Raw genomic sequence first — 18,628 nt, forward strand, 5'->3', positions numbered from 1 at the left:
AGCAAGTTTTGTGAACTGTAACGACAGGAAAAGGGCATCCAATGGAATGCAACCTCCATGAAGACTGTCAATCATCTGTGTATTCCAGCATGACAATGCTGATCTCTGTACATAGACATACTTACTGTACATAGGCTAAATACAGAACATAGCCTATATCTTTAAATACATTCATTTAACAATGAAAAATGTTGCAGTGTTTGTATAGGCTAGTTCTCACTTATTTGTATTTGTATTTATTTATTTTAATTAATTTTAACTAAAGGTCTACATTCTTTTCTATTTTATTATTTGATTGTACGTTCTCTTTTACCTATCTGAATATATATTTATAGCAAATGAGCATATATATACAAAGCAAATGTGTATGCTATAGACACACATTTGCTTTGGCAATGAAAACGTCTGCTTTCCATGCCAATTCAGCCCGTTTGAACTTAATTTAACTGAATAGATAGATAAACCAGGGACTTTGCAGACTACAGTTGTTGTTGCGGAGCAGCACTTGTATATAAAAACTACACTAACCAGGTTACCCCGCGAAGTTCGTGCGAGTCAGTCATCCGCATTTTTTCTGGATGATGTGCGCATAAAAATAGGGCGTTGTGGCGACTCCCTCATTCATTCGCAGAGAAAAGGTTCTGTGCTTAAAGACGTAGATGAGCGTAATGTATTCATAGAGAGCTGAAGGAAAAAAAATGAAAAAGGCGTTTTGACTACTTGATGCGAGTAATAGAGCTGGATAGCCCCAATGTGCGCAGAGAGTGGGCTCTGCGTAAAGAACCGGAGACTCCAGAGCAAAGCAGACATTTAAACTGGCAAGAGAAGTTTATAAGCCATCCAGTGTTTGGACCTTTTTGATCGCTCATGCTCAGCTGATTAGGAGTTTAATTAAGAGGCAATTTACTTCGTCCTCTTGCGCACAAACAGGAACAACATTAGACTATTTGTGCCTCACAAAGGTTTTACAGTTGCAGCCTGTGTTTGAGGAAGACATGGCCAAGTTATTCCGAGCTGCTATCATGGGTCCACCAGGATCAGGGAAAGGAACGATATCCAAGAGGATTGCGCAAAGCTTTGGCCTGCAATATCTGTCCAGTGGCCACTATCTACGAGAAAGTATAACGGCAAATACAGGTAGGATATATCTGCCAAAGTACTGTAGCCCAAACGTCAGTAGTGGTGCCAACACGAAGAACCAGTCTGCAGAAAAGCAGTTGATCAAACGCGTCATTTTCTAAGCCGTATGAATTTGACAATTGTTTAATTTTCTTCCCCTAATATCATAATTGACACAAAAATGAAATCACAGCTGAAAAACAATGGTTACTTTGCAGAAGGAAGTGAGATGCCTGCATTTTCTGGTGGTTTCTCTGTATCTTGATTTCAGTCTAGAGACTTAACTTGTCCAAATGCCCAACCCTACAATGACTCAGTGTTACAATTATTTTCCCAACCTACACACCTTAAACCATTGATTGTGTCTCTTTAAAATTTCCTTATTTTAACTTCCCAACTGGAATTAATTAAATTCACAGCATGTGACAAGCTCGCATACACTGATAATAAAATTGGAGTTCAGTTCAGAGAGCTTAAGTAAAAACATGTGTGCTTGGTTGCCATAACTGAATTGTTTCAGTACATTTGTGACCTGCTACATAATGCTAATTAAGCCTTTTTTGCTTTTAAAACAGGTTTTGGGTTTTACTAACCGGTAAGTTCAGTTAGTGTGTTGTTTAATAGTGGCTTTGCATGACTGTTGATTAAATTCTCCACAACATGCTCCAGATTCCAGAGCAATTTTAAATGAATAAAGGTAGGAGAGGTTCCAGGCAGGAGTTTGCAGTGAAAGTTTTAACCATTTACCTTCTCTGGTTGGATAGTTACATTAACAAGATGCTCTTCAGCGCTACCAAGAGTGTTTTTTGTATGAAGACCTGGATAAGTTAAACAGGCCCTGACCTGTTTTACTTTTGAATTTCAGAACTTGCAGAAATTTGCAGAAACAGACATGCATTGACTGTCTTTACCTTTGTCTGTTGTGTATCAGAGGCAGGTGTGCTGGTGAAGACATACGTAGAAAGAAGCATGCTGGTGCCTGATCATGTGATGACCAGACTGATGCTGCCCAGACTAGAACAGCTCAGCAATAACAGCTGGCTGCTGGACGGTAAGAATAGTTTTTTTGTTTTTTATACAAACAGTGCATGGTCTTTACTTTATTCTACTGATGTACTATGGTACACCAGCTTTGCATACTTTATCTTCCAGCAGCCTCCATCCTTTGTTTTGATAATTTGTAGTGAAGGAATATGTTCTCCATAATGCAGCGTCATCAGCAGTGGTGAGAATTGCCAGCCACCTCTTAAATCTGGTTGGCCACCCCAGGTGCCACCCCCAAAATCCCCAGAATGATAGCCATGTTAGAGGCAGGGCCATCAGCCAAGCATTTTTTACCCCTTTGTATGTTCAGGAACATGGCCCCAAAGTGCCATATGCAGTGCCTCCTCTACTTGAGTCTGGTGAGTAAGTAAGTGGAAAAATATGTTCTACAGTATCCTAAATCTGTGGGTAATTAGTACCCTGAGATACTAAATCTAGTACCAGCAGGTCTGTACATGCTCTCGACTGTTATTCAACTTACAGGAGTCATAGAGGATTTTCATCAGATTCAAATCATGATTCAAATAAAAAATCCTTTAAAAATATTTTTGCTGTTAATATCAGGAGGTTCCACCAAGTTCCTTGTGCTTTCCTGATCACAATTGTATAATTTATTCACATTCAGTGCCAAGCTTTCACTCAGTGACCTGTGTTACATCATTTATAAGTCAATTAAAACCGTGGGGTTTATATGTCTTTCCTTATGGCCGAGATGAAGTGACAACAACTGAAAGTAATGTTGTATGTTAATATATTGCAATTTTGTGTATGTGATACATAATAATTCACATTTTTCCATGTATACAAAAGTACAAAAACTAGTTTGAAATGGCCTGAAAAGTGTGTTTAGAATAGCAAGTTATAAAAAACAAAACTGCATGTAGGTTATTTTTTTTTTCCAGAGGAAGATGTTATCTGGTAACATATTTAGTTTGAGCCATCAGTGACATGAGATGAGTCCTTTTGTCAAGTTAATTATCCACCACCTTCAAGAGAGATGCCAAACATTGATGAAACAAACTTGTTGCTGTTGTATAAGTTTAAACCTTGGAACATTATCCCTAAGCAAATAATTGTGGTTTTGCAAGAGAAAAATGGCAACCGAATCGAGGTTACACACACGCACACACATACACCTTCATTTATTTCAGTTCATCGTTTGTATGTCATGACTCTAATAGGTCGAGTTATTAGTGTTCACAGCATATTGATTTGCTTGGTATTCTTCACATTTTTGAGTTTTCAAATGTAAATGTTCATTTTCACCACCATCAACAACTAATACAGACACATCTAAACGTATACATACAGTATATATCAACTATATATAGCCAAACATACTGTACTGCATAGACATTTCTTGCACCCTGTCTCTTTCCCACTTGTAACTTGTGATTGGAGCCTTCCTGTCCCTCATTTGTGGGCAGCATGATACTCTGGAGGTTAGAGATTTGACAGCTCTTTATTGAACAAACAAAGGCACATACAGAGCGCCTGCCAGTTTCTGCTGTAACACATAAGTAAGCAATAAACTGAAGACAAGTCCAAATGTTTGTATACCAAAGCATGCTAAAACAAAAAGAGAAAAATGTTTTGTGGTTTGAGGGAGACAGTGGTCTTAAAACCAGAGGAACTACATTTATAGTAAACTTGCCATGTGAACACCCATCATGATGAAATGTTCTTGAGCAAGGCACTGAATACCTACAATCCCACTGGTGCTGTTCTGTCCTGTAGGTCACATGACCTCTGACTCTGTAGAGACCACAGAAATGTAAATCAATCACAAACTGAATGTACAAGTCTCGTGACAAAAGTGGAATAGAAGTACTACAATGCTTCTGTTCAGTTCATTTATTATTATTCCAAGTGGGAAACTTGACTTGCAGTCAGGGCACAAGATAAAACATGCACACAAGGATCAGAATAAACAACACAAATACACAAAAGATACACACACGAAAATAATATAAAATGTTACCAGTACATACAGTACACTATAAGTAAGCCTACCATAAAAACATAAAACAATTTCTAAATATGAAATTACCTGAGACGATTTAGCAGTGTTATTGCACAGGGAACAAAGGAGTTTTTGCTCCTATTGCACTTGAATCGTGGAACTCTAAATCTATGACCTGAGGGAAGGTCGAATCTACTACTGCTTTATACCCTTGCTCTAGGGATGGAAATGTTGGTCTGTCAGTCAATAATGAAATATTTCAGCAACTACTTGATGAATTGCCACATAAATTAGTACAGACCTTCATGGTTCCTAGAGAATGAATGATACTGACTTTAGTGATCACCTCACTTTTCCTGTAGTGCCACCATGAGGTCAAAATCTTCACTTATCTAGTAAATCTAAATATGTGACTTTGGGTGTTTCTCAAAACCAAAACTAATCTCTTGTGCCACCAGGAAGTTGACATTTGTTGTTTGTGTGAAATGTCTCAAGAACTATTGATGGAAATAAAGTTCATCAATTTGAAAATTAAAATAAAAAATTTAAACTTAAAATAAATGATTCCTGGTTGACGATGCCTCACACATCCCTCCTTCTAATTTCTGTCTAGGTTTTCCCCGGACTCTGGCGCAGGCCCAAGCTTTGAACAATTTGTATCAGCTGGACCTGGTCATCAGCCTAAACATCCCCTACGAGACTCTGAAGGAGAGGCTGAGCGACCGCTGGATCCATCCAGCCAGTGGCAGAGTCTACAACATGGGCTTCAACCCGCCTCGAGTGCAGGTCCCAAAAGTGACATTATAGTTACAGTGCTTAAAACAAATCTCATGGCATTTTTGCAGCACTTTATTGATTTTTCTGGAGAACAATTTTGGCCTTCAGATACTTCCCCATATGATTTGCGTCAGTGTGTTTTGAAGCTTGTAGGGATTTAATGTCTGTCTCTAATTGCCACTTATTTGCTACTTGACTGTGAGGTCATGTACCATTGGCATCAGTTTGCATGGCCTAACTACAGGAAATTAGTCACATAATAATATTGTTTTGCAGCATTTTATTTTATTAAAACAAATGCACAAAGAAAAAAGGGACAAAATGGAGGTAATTTTAGGTGATATGGGAGGCATTAGGGTTATGCTTATGTTTTTTGCAATAACAATGACCGGAAAGATCAAGTTCAAGTAGCGACCGCAAATCTTTACCAAATGTTATGACCAGTGTTTATGTTATGGATATCTTTTATAATTTACAGTATGAACGAAATGATCCTGATATTTAGACAGAACTGACTCAATGCAGTGTGATTTACTGCATTGTGTTGTAATCCCCTGTGCTATGAGATTCCAGTGCATTGTCTTGAGTTGACCTTTGTTGCATGTGTGACCTTGTGTTGCCTTCCTCAGGGTAAGGATGACATCACTGGGGAGCCACTGGTTCAGCATGATGATGACAAACCAGAAGCCTTGATGTACAGACTGAGACACTACAAAGATGTGGCCAAGCCTGTCATAGACTTATACAAGTCAGTAAATACTTCTCTTACTAGCTACACTTCTTAACAGTGATGTTCTTTCTCCAGACAGCCAGTAGTGTCAGTTCTTTCCATTAACATATGAAAATCAGATTGATTAAGAAATATAATCCATCAAAACAAACATTAAGGTGTTTTTAGTTTTTCTAACATTATCATTGTCATACTATCACAGTAACATCATCATTACACAGAATTAAGAGTTGGACGCTGACAAGAAGTGCATTCACATACAGTGTTGCAGACAGAAAATCAAACTCAGATGTCAAACAATAACAAAACATGGAAAAAAAGTATCGTGAATTTTGTTTTTTCTTGCATTGAAAATGCTTGGATGTTTTTCTGTGATCAGTAGTTTCTCATTTTATAACTAAGAAGTGAGTTTTCCAGGCCTGTGTAGCCCTCTCCTAATCTCTGCTTGAGGCTAGCAGCTCAAGGCTACATTAGCTGCTTCTAACGTAGCACTGAACTGAACTGTTGGTGGTTGCGTTGCATTGTGGGTAATGTAGATGCCAGTTTTTGACAAGAAGAAGTGAGTAATAAAATAGATACTGTTATAGGAGTGCAATGCTAAATTTGTGGCGTACTCCTTAACATTAAGCAACTAATTGGCAACATTCTGTCATTCAGTCAATAATTTTTTTTATTTTTACCCAGCTTTCCTTCTTATTTGTTCATTTATTTCTTCACTCAGGTCACAGGGAATCCTGCACTCATTTTCGGGTACAGAGACAGACCGGATCTGGCCATATATCAACTCTCTCCTCAGCACCAAGATGCACACACAGATAACCGATGCCGTCCAAACAGAAACACCCTGACACTACTCTGAATGAAAAGACCACAGGGAAACATCAGGAAGCAGCCAGAGGAAGTGCGGTGATGTTACTTGCTAGCCTCAGCTTTCAGTTTCCTCATTAATAGTGAAGTTTAGAGAGAAGGACACTGATCAAAACTGTTGTCAATTTTTCAAATGAATAAGTTGTAAGCAACTATTTCAAGAGCTTTATTGATTGTGTTGAAATGTTCAGTTCCTTTAAGGCAATATCAAAACTTATCCTTTTTGTAAATCATAATTTTACACAAGCACTCAATCAAGTAATTGTTTTTTTTAAATCTGCAATTGTTCCAGTTCCCATACATTAAATTTAAGTCTTAGCTCATTCAGGGAAGCTGTGGTAGAACCTGTTAGAAGGTTTTAAGCAGAAGTAAAAGTAAATAGAGATGGAAGGATTCCCGTTATTGCAGCTCTCAAACCAAACCAACAACAGAGATAACCATGAATATCACTAAAATATATTACAGTAAGTATCTTACTCCAACATTAAACATGTGGTACTAAATTACAAGATTATTGTTATGAAAACTTTAATGAAAGCAGACATAGGAAATATTTCTAAAATAATATAGATTTAATTAATTGCACTTTAAATTGTATTATTTTGTAAAGGATAAGACTGAAACCATTCAGTTTCCCTTTAAGTACTTCATGATATTGTAATACTGCCATTTCCATTGAGCAAGATACACATTACATTTTTATTACATTTGGTCTCACTACAGGCTTAATTGACAGATTCACTGAGGGCAATACAGACACTATGCATTGCGTTGTATCTAAAGGTCTCTATTTTTGGAAAAGTTGAAAAACATGCTGTGTAATATGCTGTATAAAATGCCTGAAAGTCAGCTGTTACATATAAGGGGCAGCATGGCTCAGGAGGTAGAGCAGTTGTCTAGTAATCCGTTCGATTCCTGGTTACTCCAGAGAGTGTTGAAGTGTCCTTAAGCAAGACGCTGAACCCCTAACTGCTTCTGAGCAGGATGGCACCTTGCATGGCAGCCTCTGCCATCAGTGTATGAATGTGTGTTTGTGTGTGTGTGATTGGGTGAATGTTGGCATGTGCTGTGAAGCACTTTGGTTGGTAGAATAGAAAAGCACTATATAAATGCAGTCTTTAACAATTACGATATGTAACTACCCTGCAGAATCCTTTTTTTTTTTTTTTTTTTTTTTTTTAAATTTGTTGGCTTCTTCAGCTCAGTGTTTCGAGGATACATCCATCAAATATGCAAACAATGTGCACTGCATAAACTGCTCTTGACTTTTGTACTGGAATGCTGCAGAATATTATGCAATCTGCAACTGTTAACATGCAGGATAATCTACTGGGGAGAATCACTCTACAGCACACTCTGTGGCTGGGATGAAGACCAAATATAGAGTGCCTCTGATGTTGTTACATTCCTTTTAATTAAATGTACAATGTTGCCTTGAGATTCGAAACATCAAAATGTCACAGATTAGCGTTTTTCAAATGAAATGTTTTGCAGTGTTTGTTCAACTTTTAAATACTGCTGGATATAGCTTTAATCAGTAACAGGTCACTTTTATGATTTACATGATATGTAAAGGTCTTGTTTTTCAGAATGTTGGAATATATAAATCTGTGTTACTGAGTGAACAACTTGTAAAATGTTAACATTTTTAAATTGGTTTTTAAAAAAAATAAAAAATTAAAGATGTCATATTTTCACCCAATAGAACAACATATGAGTTAGCCCTTTACAATAACTTCAACATATAGTGACTTACCTGTGCAAAAAAGACCAAGGAATAGGTTTTAATTGTATTTTCCAGCACTGTTAATGCTGGCTTGGCAGACTTGAAAATGTATAGGAAAATGTTGTAACCTGAATTCATTATGAAGCCTCAAAATAGCAATGTGCGCAAAATCAGGGATTGGCCACACATGCAAAAAATTTGCCTTGAGTATTTTTTTTTTTTCCCATTGGAGTTCTTGTTTTACTTATCTATGGTTTAAGGATAGTAGGTGTTGTACTGATTGAAGTCCAAAGATACAAAAGGAAACACTGGCTCCTTTACTCACTATGTTGAGTGAAAAGGACAAGATGTAGGCTATAATGTTTTCAAAATGTCAGCAACTTGTCAGTGTCTTAGTGGCCTCAGCTAAAGTATGAAAACTATAGTTTTTAGTTTGATAATGTGGGGGTGTGACTAAAAAGGAGGAGTCTGTAGGAGTTGTGAGCATTTGATTTACACTTTGATTTCCTGTTGTGGAGCAACTAATGCCTGGATGCTCAGTGTGTGTTGCTGAATGAATGGGCTTAGTGTGTTAAGTTATATATGACCACACCCTACTGCTGTTGAGTAACACCACAGTGGATTTTTTTCTTCCCTATTTGTAAGCTATGCTGTCCAAACATGTTACATTCAAAGAACAATAAAACAATTTCCTGTGGTCGTTGTATATGATTAATCCAATACTTGTTCTGCAAATGTGCCTACTGTAAGTACACATCTGTATTGTTCATTTACTGGGTCTGATTATCAGCTAATATTAAGTGGGAGATGATCAGCTGGTTCATACTAATTTGGTTGGGTGTAGACAGATTTCTTTGTAGATGCTTTTAACATGTATTTCTTGCTCTGAACATACTGTAAGCAAGAGGACAGTGTAGCCACAAAGTCAAAAACATGAAACTCAGGCATGTTTTATACACAAAAGCTCTTTGCGTTTTCAATAATCAAAAAAAAAAAACATATTATTTTGATATGTCAAGGTTAGATATTTAGAGGTGGTCTGCCTGGTTGAAACTACACAAATTTTACTTTTACAACTCTGAAGAATCTCTGGATAATCACTACCAAACAAAACATGAACATAAAATGGCTTTGCTCCTCCCTTTGCTCCTTGATCTTTCATATCATGTGAGAAAAACAGGAAGCAGCAGGAGGGCGTGCTAACTTCACTCAACACTAATGCTATCGTGGATATTTAAAACGCATGCACATATAGGAGTACTGTAGCCTATGACTTCTCCTCTCTAATCCTCTCTGTAAATAAACCCCATGGGCGTTAGAGTTTGGGTGACACTCCTGCTACTGTACGGATTAGTCTCGTATGCTGCGTTTACCTTGAACAGAAGGCACCGTGCTGTTTGTGCACGCATGAACCGTGATGCGGTTTTGCAGATCTTGGTGTCCAAAACCTGAAATCCTGCACAGTTGGTGCTTTATTTAACGTTTTTTTTTTATCGCCTCACGATCCTTGTTCCTACAGCAAATGCACAAGTCCATCCCTGGTTTTACCAGGCTGGCTCAGGCTCGCTGACAGCTCCGGCATTATACGCTGAGCGGCGCAGTTTCTACTGTACAGATTCACCAACATCCCCTCCCGCTTGTGCTATTTCGATAAGGCTCATCCACAGTATCTACAGATCTACCCAACGCCATCGCAGGACCTTGTTTGTTGCTCATATGCCAATATGAGATTATATGATGATGCCGTATCCTGGCGCTGCCTGTATAGGCTAGAATTATTGATAGGTTAATTGGGAGCTACCGGGGAACCCTTGAGGGACAGTGTGTCTCACAGGACGTTTAACGCTTTTGACCTTTCACTGGCAGCGAATGACAAATCAAAGGTTGGTGTCTGTGAGCGGAGCCGGGGTACAGATCGCATCTCCACCACCGCACAGGACGGCGCTCCCTGGAGAATGGTAGAAAGCGGTCTGAAAGGTAAAGTCACCTGCAGAATTCTCCATTTTTATTCATTTGATGTGACTCATGAGACACGTTTTAATGGGTTGGCCTCTTTTTTTTTATAACATCTCCAATCATGCAGAGAAGGAGAGCGAGATCATCATGATCTGTGTGTGGATGTTACATAATACCTTGCTACCTCCGGAAATCCCCCCCTCCCCTCCAGAGTGCATCTCTGCTCGGTGGACACAGAGGTTATCAGCATCACGCATTTTTTGCACGGGGAAATATGTTTCCCCGTGGAACAAGTACACTCCATTTGGTCTCACTTAGGAGACAAATTCATCTAAAATCACAGATTGTCTCTCAGGGCCTCTATGGGGCTTGATGTGCACAGGAGCATCATGAATGACATCATTTGGTTTATTTTGGTTCAGGAGGTGTCCATTTTATCTCACATAGCCTGTGTAATGCTATTTTTCCTCTATATGCTCTATAGGCCTACTCAGAATAAATTTAATTAACAGTGTGAAGGCTGCCTCTTCAGCTGGATTTTTCTGTCAGCTGATGATTTCGATAACGGCATTTCAGGACACCCGTTAAAGGCACAGCACTCTGTCCGCAAATCGATTTAACATTTTAAGAGGACAGGTCTTTCTTTTTAAATTGCATAGCCTCCGTAGGTTATTATGGCATATGGACGCGATCGATGTATCTTGTATCTTGATCATCACTATAATCAGAATCACCATCTTTATCATCTAGGGATAGCTCTGTAGGCTACATTGAGAGGACAGCTCCTTTCTTGTCTAATCGCCACCGTCACGTCACCATCAGCGTCAAGCTCGTCACGCGAGCAGCTGAAACAGGGCTTGGTGTGATTTCATCTTCGGATCATCACACACTGAGAGTCACCGTTTGCTGCCTTCAGGCTTCGGTGCATTACAAACACGGACAGATGGGACACATGATTTTGAAGCCAGAGTGAGACAGGTGTTAGAGTGTCTAGCACACACACTATGCGATTGGGGTTTAGTTACGAGTAGATCAGAATCTACAGATCCTATTGGATCGCTCAACAGTGGGCGTGACTGGGCGCGACATGGAGCATCTAGCTACAGCGCTGTTCCCCTATGCCCACACCTCCCTCACCTGGGTTATCTGGAGGATGGTTAAATTAATAAATTACATTTGCCAGCTAAATATCCCAACACATAAGCCTACCTGATTTATTTTGGTGTTTCCATTTTGTATCTGAATCTCCAAAGCAACTAGTAGCTGAAGTTGTCAAATAAATGTAATGTAGTAAAATGCACAATATTTGCCACTGTATTGTAGTACAGTAGAAGTGTACAGAAAGTGTAACTACTCAAGTAAAATACAAGTACCTCAAAAGTGTATGCCTACTTAAGTACAGTGCTTGAGTAGATGTACTCAGTTACCTTCCACTAGCCTACTGGTTTTCTATTATGGGTGGGATTAACTAGACACCCCAAATCCCATTTGATTGGATCCATTCATGTAACTGCCCTGAGTTCAAGATGAGTCATCTAAAATATTTTGTGTTTTACTTGATGAAATATGTGTCAAAAAATATATTTTTGACAAAACTTTTTAGCATGTAACAAGAGATAATTGTATTATAAACACACATAATTGGAATCTGGAAAATGTCTTTTTCATGTCTTAAAGCATAGAATCTGACTTCTAAATGAATAGATTATTGTATTTGTAATGCCTCCATTTATGGTGCATTTAAAAGAGCAGGTGTACAAAGGGTTTAAGCCTTTGTTATGATTGAAGGCAGGGTCTTAGCGTAAGTGAACAGGTAGAGAATCTGTGCTCTGCTCAGCACAATTTAAACAGGATAGATACTGTTTATGAAAACTGTGATCCTCTAGTTTTCCGTTCCTAAAGTAGGCCGCCTGCCAGCTCAGTGGTGGTGACAAACCAGGGCAGCATGGATGCCATAGTTTTTCTATAAAGACACACAGCAGCCATGTTTACCATCAAGTAAATGTACCATCACCACCAAGTCCACCATCCTGTCCTGTCAAGTAATTTCTACAGCTGATCCAGCAGATTCTTGGATTCTGCTTTAACTGCTATGGGGATAATCATTAATCCTCAATTTACCATTTAGAATTGTGGTAAAAAAACAAACAAACAATGAAATAGTGACACTGCCTTTTTAAAGATACAAGGTCATACTATTATGTAACAGCAACGTCATAAAGCAGTAAAAATGGCACTGAGCATTGCATTTAAAGAATTTTCAGGAATTCTTTGAAGAGGGATATAAATGAGTGCTTCAAAAGTTATCGTAGCCTTTGTTTTGTACAAAAGAGCAACTTAGAAAACCTGTCATACAGCATCCCTGATATCACTACAGGTCATTAGTTAGGACTAGTATTTATTTTTTGTTGTGAGCCAGTTGCCCAAATTTATGGTTGTCCAATGCCCATTAGATTTAAACTAGGATCCATAGTGCAATGCTTAGAAATGTTGTTAATATCAGAGGTCTGATATAGTCCAAAATAATATTCTATGAAGTACTTTTTTTGCAAAAACTTCAATGGTGTTCAAGTTGGAAGATTTCATTTTTCAGGGCTCCAACTAATGGTTATTGACATTATTGATTTATCTGCTAATTTTATTCTCAATTAAATGATAAATCTTTTTCTGTATAAAATATCCAACAGAAAAAATGGCTTCGATAATTTCCCAGAGCCTAAGGAGACATTGTGACTTGTGTTGTCTAAAACCAAAAGATATTCAATTTACTGTCATATATGACAAAGAAAGGCAGGAAATCTTGCTGGAACTCATGAATGTTTGGCAGTTTTGCTTGAAAAATTACTGGAATGATTAATCAATTAGCATAATAATTAATCATACATTTTCTGTTGATGGACTAAACAGTTAATAAACTAATTGTGTCAAGGCCTATTAATTTTTATGATTGGGTTTGTGCATGTCTTCATGTGTAAACCTCTGACTGTGGCAGAGATTGTGATGTCTTTAAAACAGCTCCACGCTGTATCCTAAACAGTTGCGCTCATAAGGGAATCAAGGGGTAAATATTGGTAGGCATGGTTAGGAACATGACAGGAAGCTCCGTTGCAACAATGTAGCGGCAGCACTTTGCGTCCGGTTATGGCGGGGATATCGTTCCTCCCTTTCGGACATTCCGTTCCCGCTGTGCTTTGAGCTCCCGTCTCCTCTCCTAAAAGAGTTTCCCAGGCTCATGTCCTCTTTTCAGAACCATGCAGGGTTTCCGTTGCCAGGGGACAAGGCCAAGGAAGGAAGCATGCCATGCCATCAGTGGTCAGCATTTTGTCCTGCATGGATCCAGGGTCATTACACAAAAACTGGAGCTAAAATTACAAATTTGGAGCTAAAATTAAAAATCTATTAGATTTAAATTACATTACAAAGAGCCTATTAACATTCAAGACCACTACTAGTCCAGCAGGGGCTGAGAAAACTCCCTGTTATGCAGAGTGAGTTTCCTTTTTCTGACAAAGCATGGTGCTGTTGTCCTGCATTGCTGACTACAAGGCTTCTTGTATTTTAATATTTTATTATGGCACGGTCAAAGGGTCCTCGTTAATTTTCAGCACAGGACTCTATTATGGGCCCAGACTCTTAATTTGTACCTCATTTATTCTCAAGAAAACAGGTAATAGCAAGAGATGCTTTTATTTCTCTACACTTTCTCCCAGAGGATATATAATCTCTATTTTAATAGATGACACTGCAAATTTTACTTTTTTAGCACAATTTAAACCATGTGCAGCAGACATCCAACAACATTTATGATGCGTCTGTCTTGCATATGTTTGTGGAGCAGTTACTTTGGTCTACTTTAAAAATGAAATGATTTGTTAATGGAAGATCAAGCTGCAACTAAAACATTTGCTGGCACCAGATTCTGTCTTCTTGTAAAGTGAATATATTTTTCGATTGAGACAAAATGAGCAACTTAAAGACCTGATCTATGTGACTTTGTGATGAGCATTCTTCCTAATTTTCTGACAGTTTATAGGCACAAGAATTAATTGATTAATCCAGAAAATAATGCTCAGGTCAATTGATTATGAAAAGAATTGTCATAGCTTACTCAATTCTTCAAATGGTGTAATTAATGCAAGCAAGATTCAACATATAAGATGGACAGAGGAACACTTGTCATCTACCACACCTACATAGCCCACAGACACTTTGTGCCTTTAAAGGGAAATCCACCCAGTATAGGAACTGTGACGTTGTTCACAAAATTGGGATCCAACTCATTTTAGGCTACATACATAGATTTCCTGATGGGGAATGTCAGTGCTGCTCAATAACATTTCTTTCCGGGAACATTTTTAACTTTATAATATCCTAATAGGACTGTATTATTATAGTATTTTTTTACATGAAATTTCCTGTATTGGTCAGCTTTACAAAATATATGCATATAGTCGTATTCACATAGTGAGTGTGAATAATAGATGCAGTAATAACATTTGAAGATTGTGTGTTGGGGTGGATTTCCCTTTTACTCAGTCGGGGACTACAGCTAGAGAAGCAGCAGCAACAGCAGAGCGTCGTAGTAAAATGCTGGGCTGCTGAGAAAAGAAGCCGATAGACAGAAACACACAGAGAGAGAGAGAGAGAGAGAGAGAGAGAGAGGGAGGGAGGGAGGGAGGGAGAGAGAGAGAGAGCGCATCCGGCAGAATATTTCTTTCTACTGAATACAGAGGAGACCGGTCGTCCTCTCCTCCTCGGACATGTGGTGCACTCAGAAGCAGAAGCAGCAGTAACAGCACAGGCAGCGGCGGCTGTGGCGGCGACAGCGCGGCGTAGCCTACTACGTCTTTGGGGCTTCTTTTGTCTTTAATTTATATTTGTCCATCGGTAATGAGCTTGCTGGGGGCCTATAAGAAAAAGACCAGTTATGATGGCTATGAATCTTTGCAGTTGGTCGATAGCGGCGGAGATAGCTTCGGTATCGGCAGAGGGAGCAGCAGCGGAAGCACTACACTCGCAGGTTCCATAGCGGCCACCCTTGGACCGAAGACAGGCCCGCTGAGAGAGGAGGACTGCAGCACCATGGACAGCTCAGGTAAGAGCCCTCGCCGCCTCCGGCAAGGCGATGGCGATCTTACGCTGACGTGGAGGGTGCTTAAGAATGATGTGATGACTTTACGCAATATTAACGTGGCCTAACAATAGTGAAAGTAGCCAACTCAATGATGCTATGTACCTCCTCCGGGGTTCATAGTGTCTCCCAGACCCCACCTAAATAGCCATATTGTGCTATTGTATGCAGGCCAGATTAGGACACGACCAGTAGGCCTACCATTGGTTTTCTGTAAAATCATCTGCATTATGTGAGCTCTTACATGAGGTGCTGCCCAGTCCTATAGGCTACATCTTCCTATAAGGGCAACTAATAGGCTAGTAGCTACTAATACACCACAATCAGACTAGACTTAAAGGTTTAGAAGCTTTAGATGTATAATGTATTCAAATATCTATGCAGACATTCATTTTCTTAAATTAGATCAGATCATATGCAATGCATACATACAGTAGTACACAATAGTCAGTGTCCTTAATATGTTAAATGTAAAATTACATATTACTCAGTAGAATAAGACCTGCTTCAGCTTTAGCTGAAGCAAGACATACTCTCAGTTTAAAAGTTTAGTCAGTTGGCCATGAATGATGGATTGTAAACCTGATGTAACCAATTAAAACTATAAAACATGATCTTGAATGATAAAAACTTATGTTGTCACCCATTTGTTTGTCATTAAGCTGACAACAAATCACTGACATGCTTTATTGAATTCAGGCATAATAACTCATTTATTTTGTCACTGAGATCAAATCTGTTGTCTGTAAAGGAGCCTCTTGAGAAGAATAAAGTTTTATGATGATAGCTGATGTTATTTCTGCTACCACTACTACAACCACTACTGCTATAACTGCAACTACTATCACTATTTAGTTTTTATTTATGTGTCGTGCCAAACACTTGGCCCATATGGGATTACAAGATGCCACTAAATATCAAAATAAATAAATCATTATCATCATGTACAGCATGTGCATCTATATAGGGTCAGATAGCATCTGTATGTGATTTTAACACTGCATAGCAGAAGAATGAAAAAGAATGTTACAAGCCTAAAGTTTTTTATCGTGATAAAGGGTTATTCCCAAGTAACTGCCTATTTAAATGTTTCATAAATGAACAGCCAACTCAGTGTTGTGCATCATCCATGTTTACGAAATCGTCAATTCTGTTTGTAGCATTTTGCAGTAAAAAGGACAATGGTCTAATAAAATTACTACTATGACAACTATTAATGCCAATAAGTTAAAGTCTGCAGAGCATGCCCTGTGTTCGCCTCACTGCAGTGCTATGTGGAGTAAGCTAGCTTCCAGGGGTGAACACTTGAGTGAAACAAAAGAAGCCGAATGAGGAGGGTCAATGAGGGATTGTGGTTGGTGATGGTGAGGGTGTGGTGGGGGTGGGGTGGTGGGCTCCAGTGTCAGATGTCTGTCTGGCCTGCCTGCCTGCCACGCTTACGGATGGTCTCTTTTATGTATGTGTGTGTGCCCGTCCCTGTCTGTGTGTGTCTATGTATCCATCTGTCCCACTGACACAAAAGCACCCCTGAAGGAGGGAGACACATTCAAACAAGCCATTGATCTTTATGGCAATGGCAAGAGCTGTTCTGTTGATGTCCTGCTCTGTGTTCCTGAGAGTGGCTGTGCTCTCTGCTGCTGTGTTAGCTGATGGAGCCTGTATCAAGAGCCTCCCATGTTGTCTGTATTAGGAAGGTTTGTCACTGTAACTAGCTCACCAGTCTGCACACTCCCACATCCATCTGGCCACAGAGAGAGAGAGAGAGTCACATAGACCAGCTAACTGACAGTTAGGCAAGCAGTGGGCAGATTCACAAATATGCAGAGAAATAGATACAACATAAAATAGAGACAAAGCAGATGATGTACAGGAGAACAGAAATTTAAGAGGCAAATGTATGGTTCATTCACTCTGTGGATAAAATACATTTATTCAGCATCATACTCAGGATGGGACACAACACAGGGAAGATATAAAAGGAGATGACACAACAAAGTAGACCCAGTTGGACAATAAAAAGTAAATAAACAAACAGCTAAATTAATGTTTGATATTGTTTAGAGATGATCAAATGGAGAGCAGTTATTAAACCCGCTTGGGCAATGGGACTGAAGGAAACATTAATTATGTTGACGATATAATCAGTATTTTTGCATATATGAATGCTAGCTATGCTAGTGTCTGCAAACAAGCTAGGTCTAACTCTGTATAGACCAGTATAGACCCCTCCAAGGAGTCGCATGATCAATCTGATTAGTCACAAGGTGATTAATGGGACAGCAAAGATAAAAAATATCATTCAGATTTTGATTTTCTTTTCTTTCTTTCTTTCCTTTCTCTAATCATTTCTTATTTCTTGTGAGCTATTGGAAAGTTTTACCTCTCTGGCCCTCTTAACAGTTATTCTAGTAAGTGTCTGACAGGTTTAGAGGAGAAAATTACACTTTGGTTAAACTGCTCACAACTCATAGCAGTATTCAAATTTGGGGATGGATCCCAAGAAGATACTGCTTAATTTTAAAGGATCACCAAACAAAATTGTCATTTGGTGTGTGTTTGCCAGTCCAAAGAGGAGTAACATTCAGGATCCATTACTGTATTATGAAATACTCTATTTTAAAGATTAAGGCTGAGGATAACTGATGAAACATGAAAAGTTGTGATCTTCGTTGCATTAGCAATTGTAGCCTATTAGCTCGCCTAGTGGCTAGTGTGACATGCCCTCAAAATCACTGGTGGAGAAACACACTAACCTGCTGTGATTACTGAAGCATATTTATTTTTGGATCACACTACCGTGCTTGTCAGGACCCGCCCTACTCTGCTTCTGATTGGTTAGTAGCCTCACTTTGTAGCTAAAAAAGAGCATTCAATCCACAGGGTGAAAAAAAAATGCATTAGCAATGTGCAGTATGAGAGAAACCACATGATCTCTATCACTGCTCATTTCTCAACAATGTTACTATACATATTTTGCTGACAATAAGGCAGGTGTCTCCCCTCTCACTGGCCTTGTTTTTGTTTTGATTGATAGTAGTATAACCAGCTTGACTCTCAAAGTGATAGATTCAGTTTGTTATGCAGCAATTGTCATACCCTGACTGCAGTTTGGGGGGACCCTGGTGGTAAATTGGTTAAGGCGCTGACAATGAACCACAACATTTGTGATTCGAATCTGGGAGCCTTTATTGCATATCGTTCTCCGTCTCTCTCTCCCCTCATTCTCTGTCATCTTACTGTCACTTTATCAACACAGATTAATCAGTCCTGTCACATTTGATGGTAAGAACAAACCCCCCCCCCCCCCCCCCCCCC

At 39.0% G+C, this 18,628-nt stretch overlaps 2 protein-coding genes across 5 annotated transcripts in view; both read left to right on the top strand.

Annotated features, from left to right (window-relative positions):
• Positions 1-620: 620 nt before the first annotated feature.
• On the top strand, positions 621-8,923 carry ak4 (adenylate kinase 4). 2 transcript variants are annotated; one of them, XM_046050601.1, is made up of 6 exons: positions 995-1,137; positions 1,695-1,714; positions 2,051-2,170; positions 4,740-4,912; positions 5,533-5,651; positions 6,355-8,923. In XM_046050601.1, exons 3-6 carry the CDS (start codon positions 2,089-2,091, stop codon positions 6,479-6,481), a joined length of 501 nt encoding a protein of 166 aa, XP_045906557.1. In that variant the 5' UTR covers positions 995-1,137; positions 1,695-1,714; positions 2,051-2,088; the 3' UTR covers positions 6,482-8,923. The 2 variants fall into 2 exon arrangements, with proteins under 2 accessions (XP_045906556.1, XP_045906557.1); XM_046050600.1 differs by lacking the exon at positions 1,695-1,714 and having other exon boundaries at positions 621-1,137.
• A 569-nt stretch (positions 8,924-9,492) lies between these two features.
• Positions 9,493-18,628, top strand: part of dnajc6 (DnaJ (Hsp40) homolog, subfamily C, member 6) — a 44,180-nt gene continuing 35,044 nt past the window's right edge. For 2 of the 3 annotated variants that reach the window (XM_046050566.1, XM_046050567.1), the window contains exon 1: positions 14,982-15,277. In XM_046050566.1, coding sequence (XP_045906522.1) covers positions 15,073-15,277 — 205 coding nt within the window. In that variant the 5' untranslated portion in view covers positions 14,982-15,072. Of the gene's footprint in view, positions 10,204-14,981; positions 15,278-18,628 lie in introns of those variants that run through there. The other variant, XM_046050569.1, reaches the window with a different exon arrangement.

Source organism: Micropterus dolomieu, linkage group LG05 (genome assembly GCF_021292245.1).
Source record: "Micropterus dolomieu isolate WLL.071019.BEF.003 ecotype Adirondacks linkage group LG05, ASM2129224v1, whole genome shotgun sequence".
NCBI classification, from domain to species: domain Eukaryota; kingdom Metazoa; phylum Chordata; class Actinopteri; order Centrarchiformes; family Centrarchidae; genus Micropterus; species Micropterus dolomieu.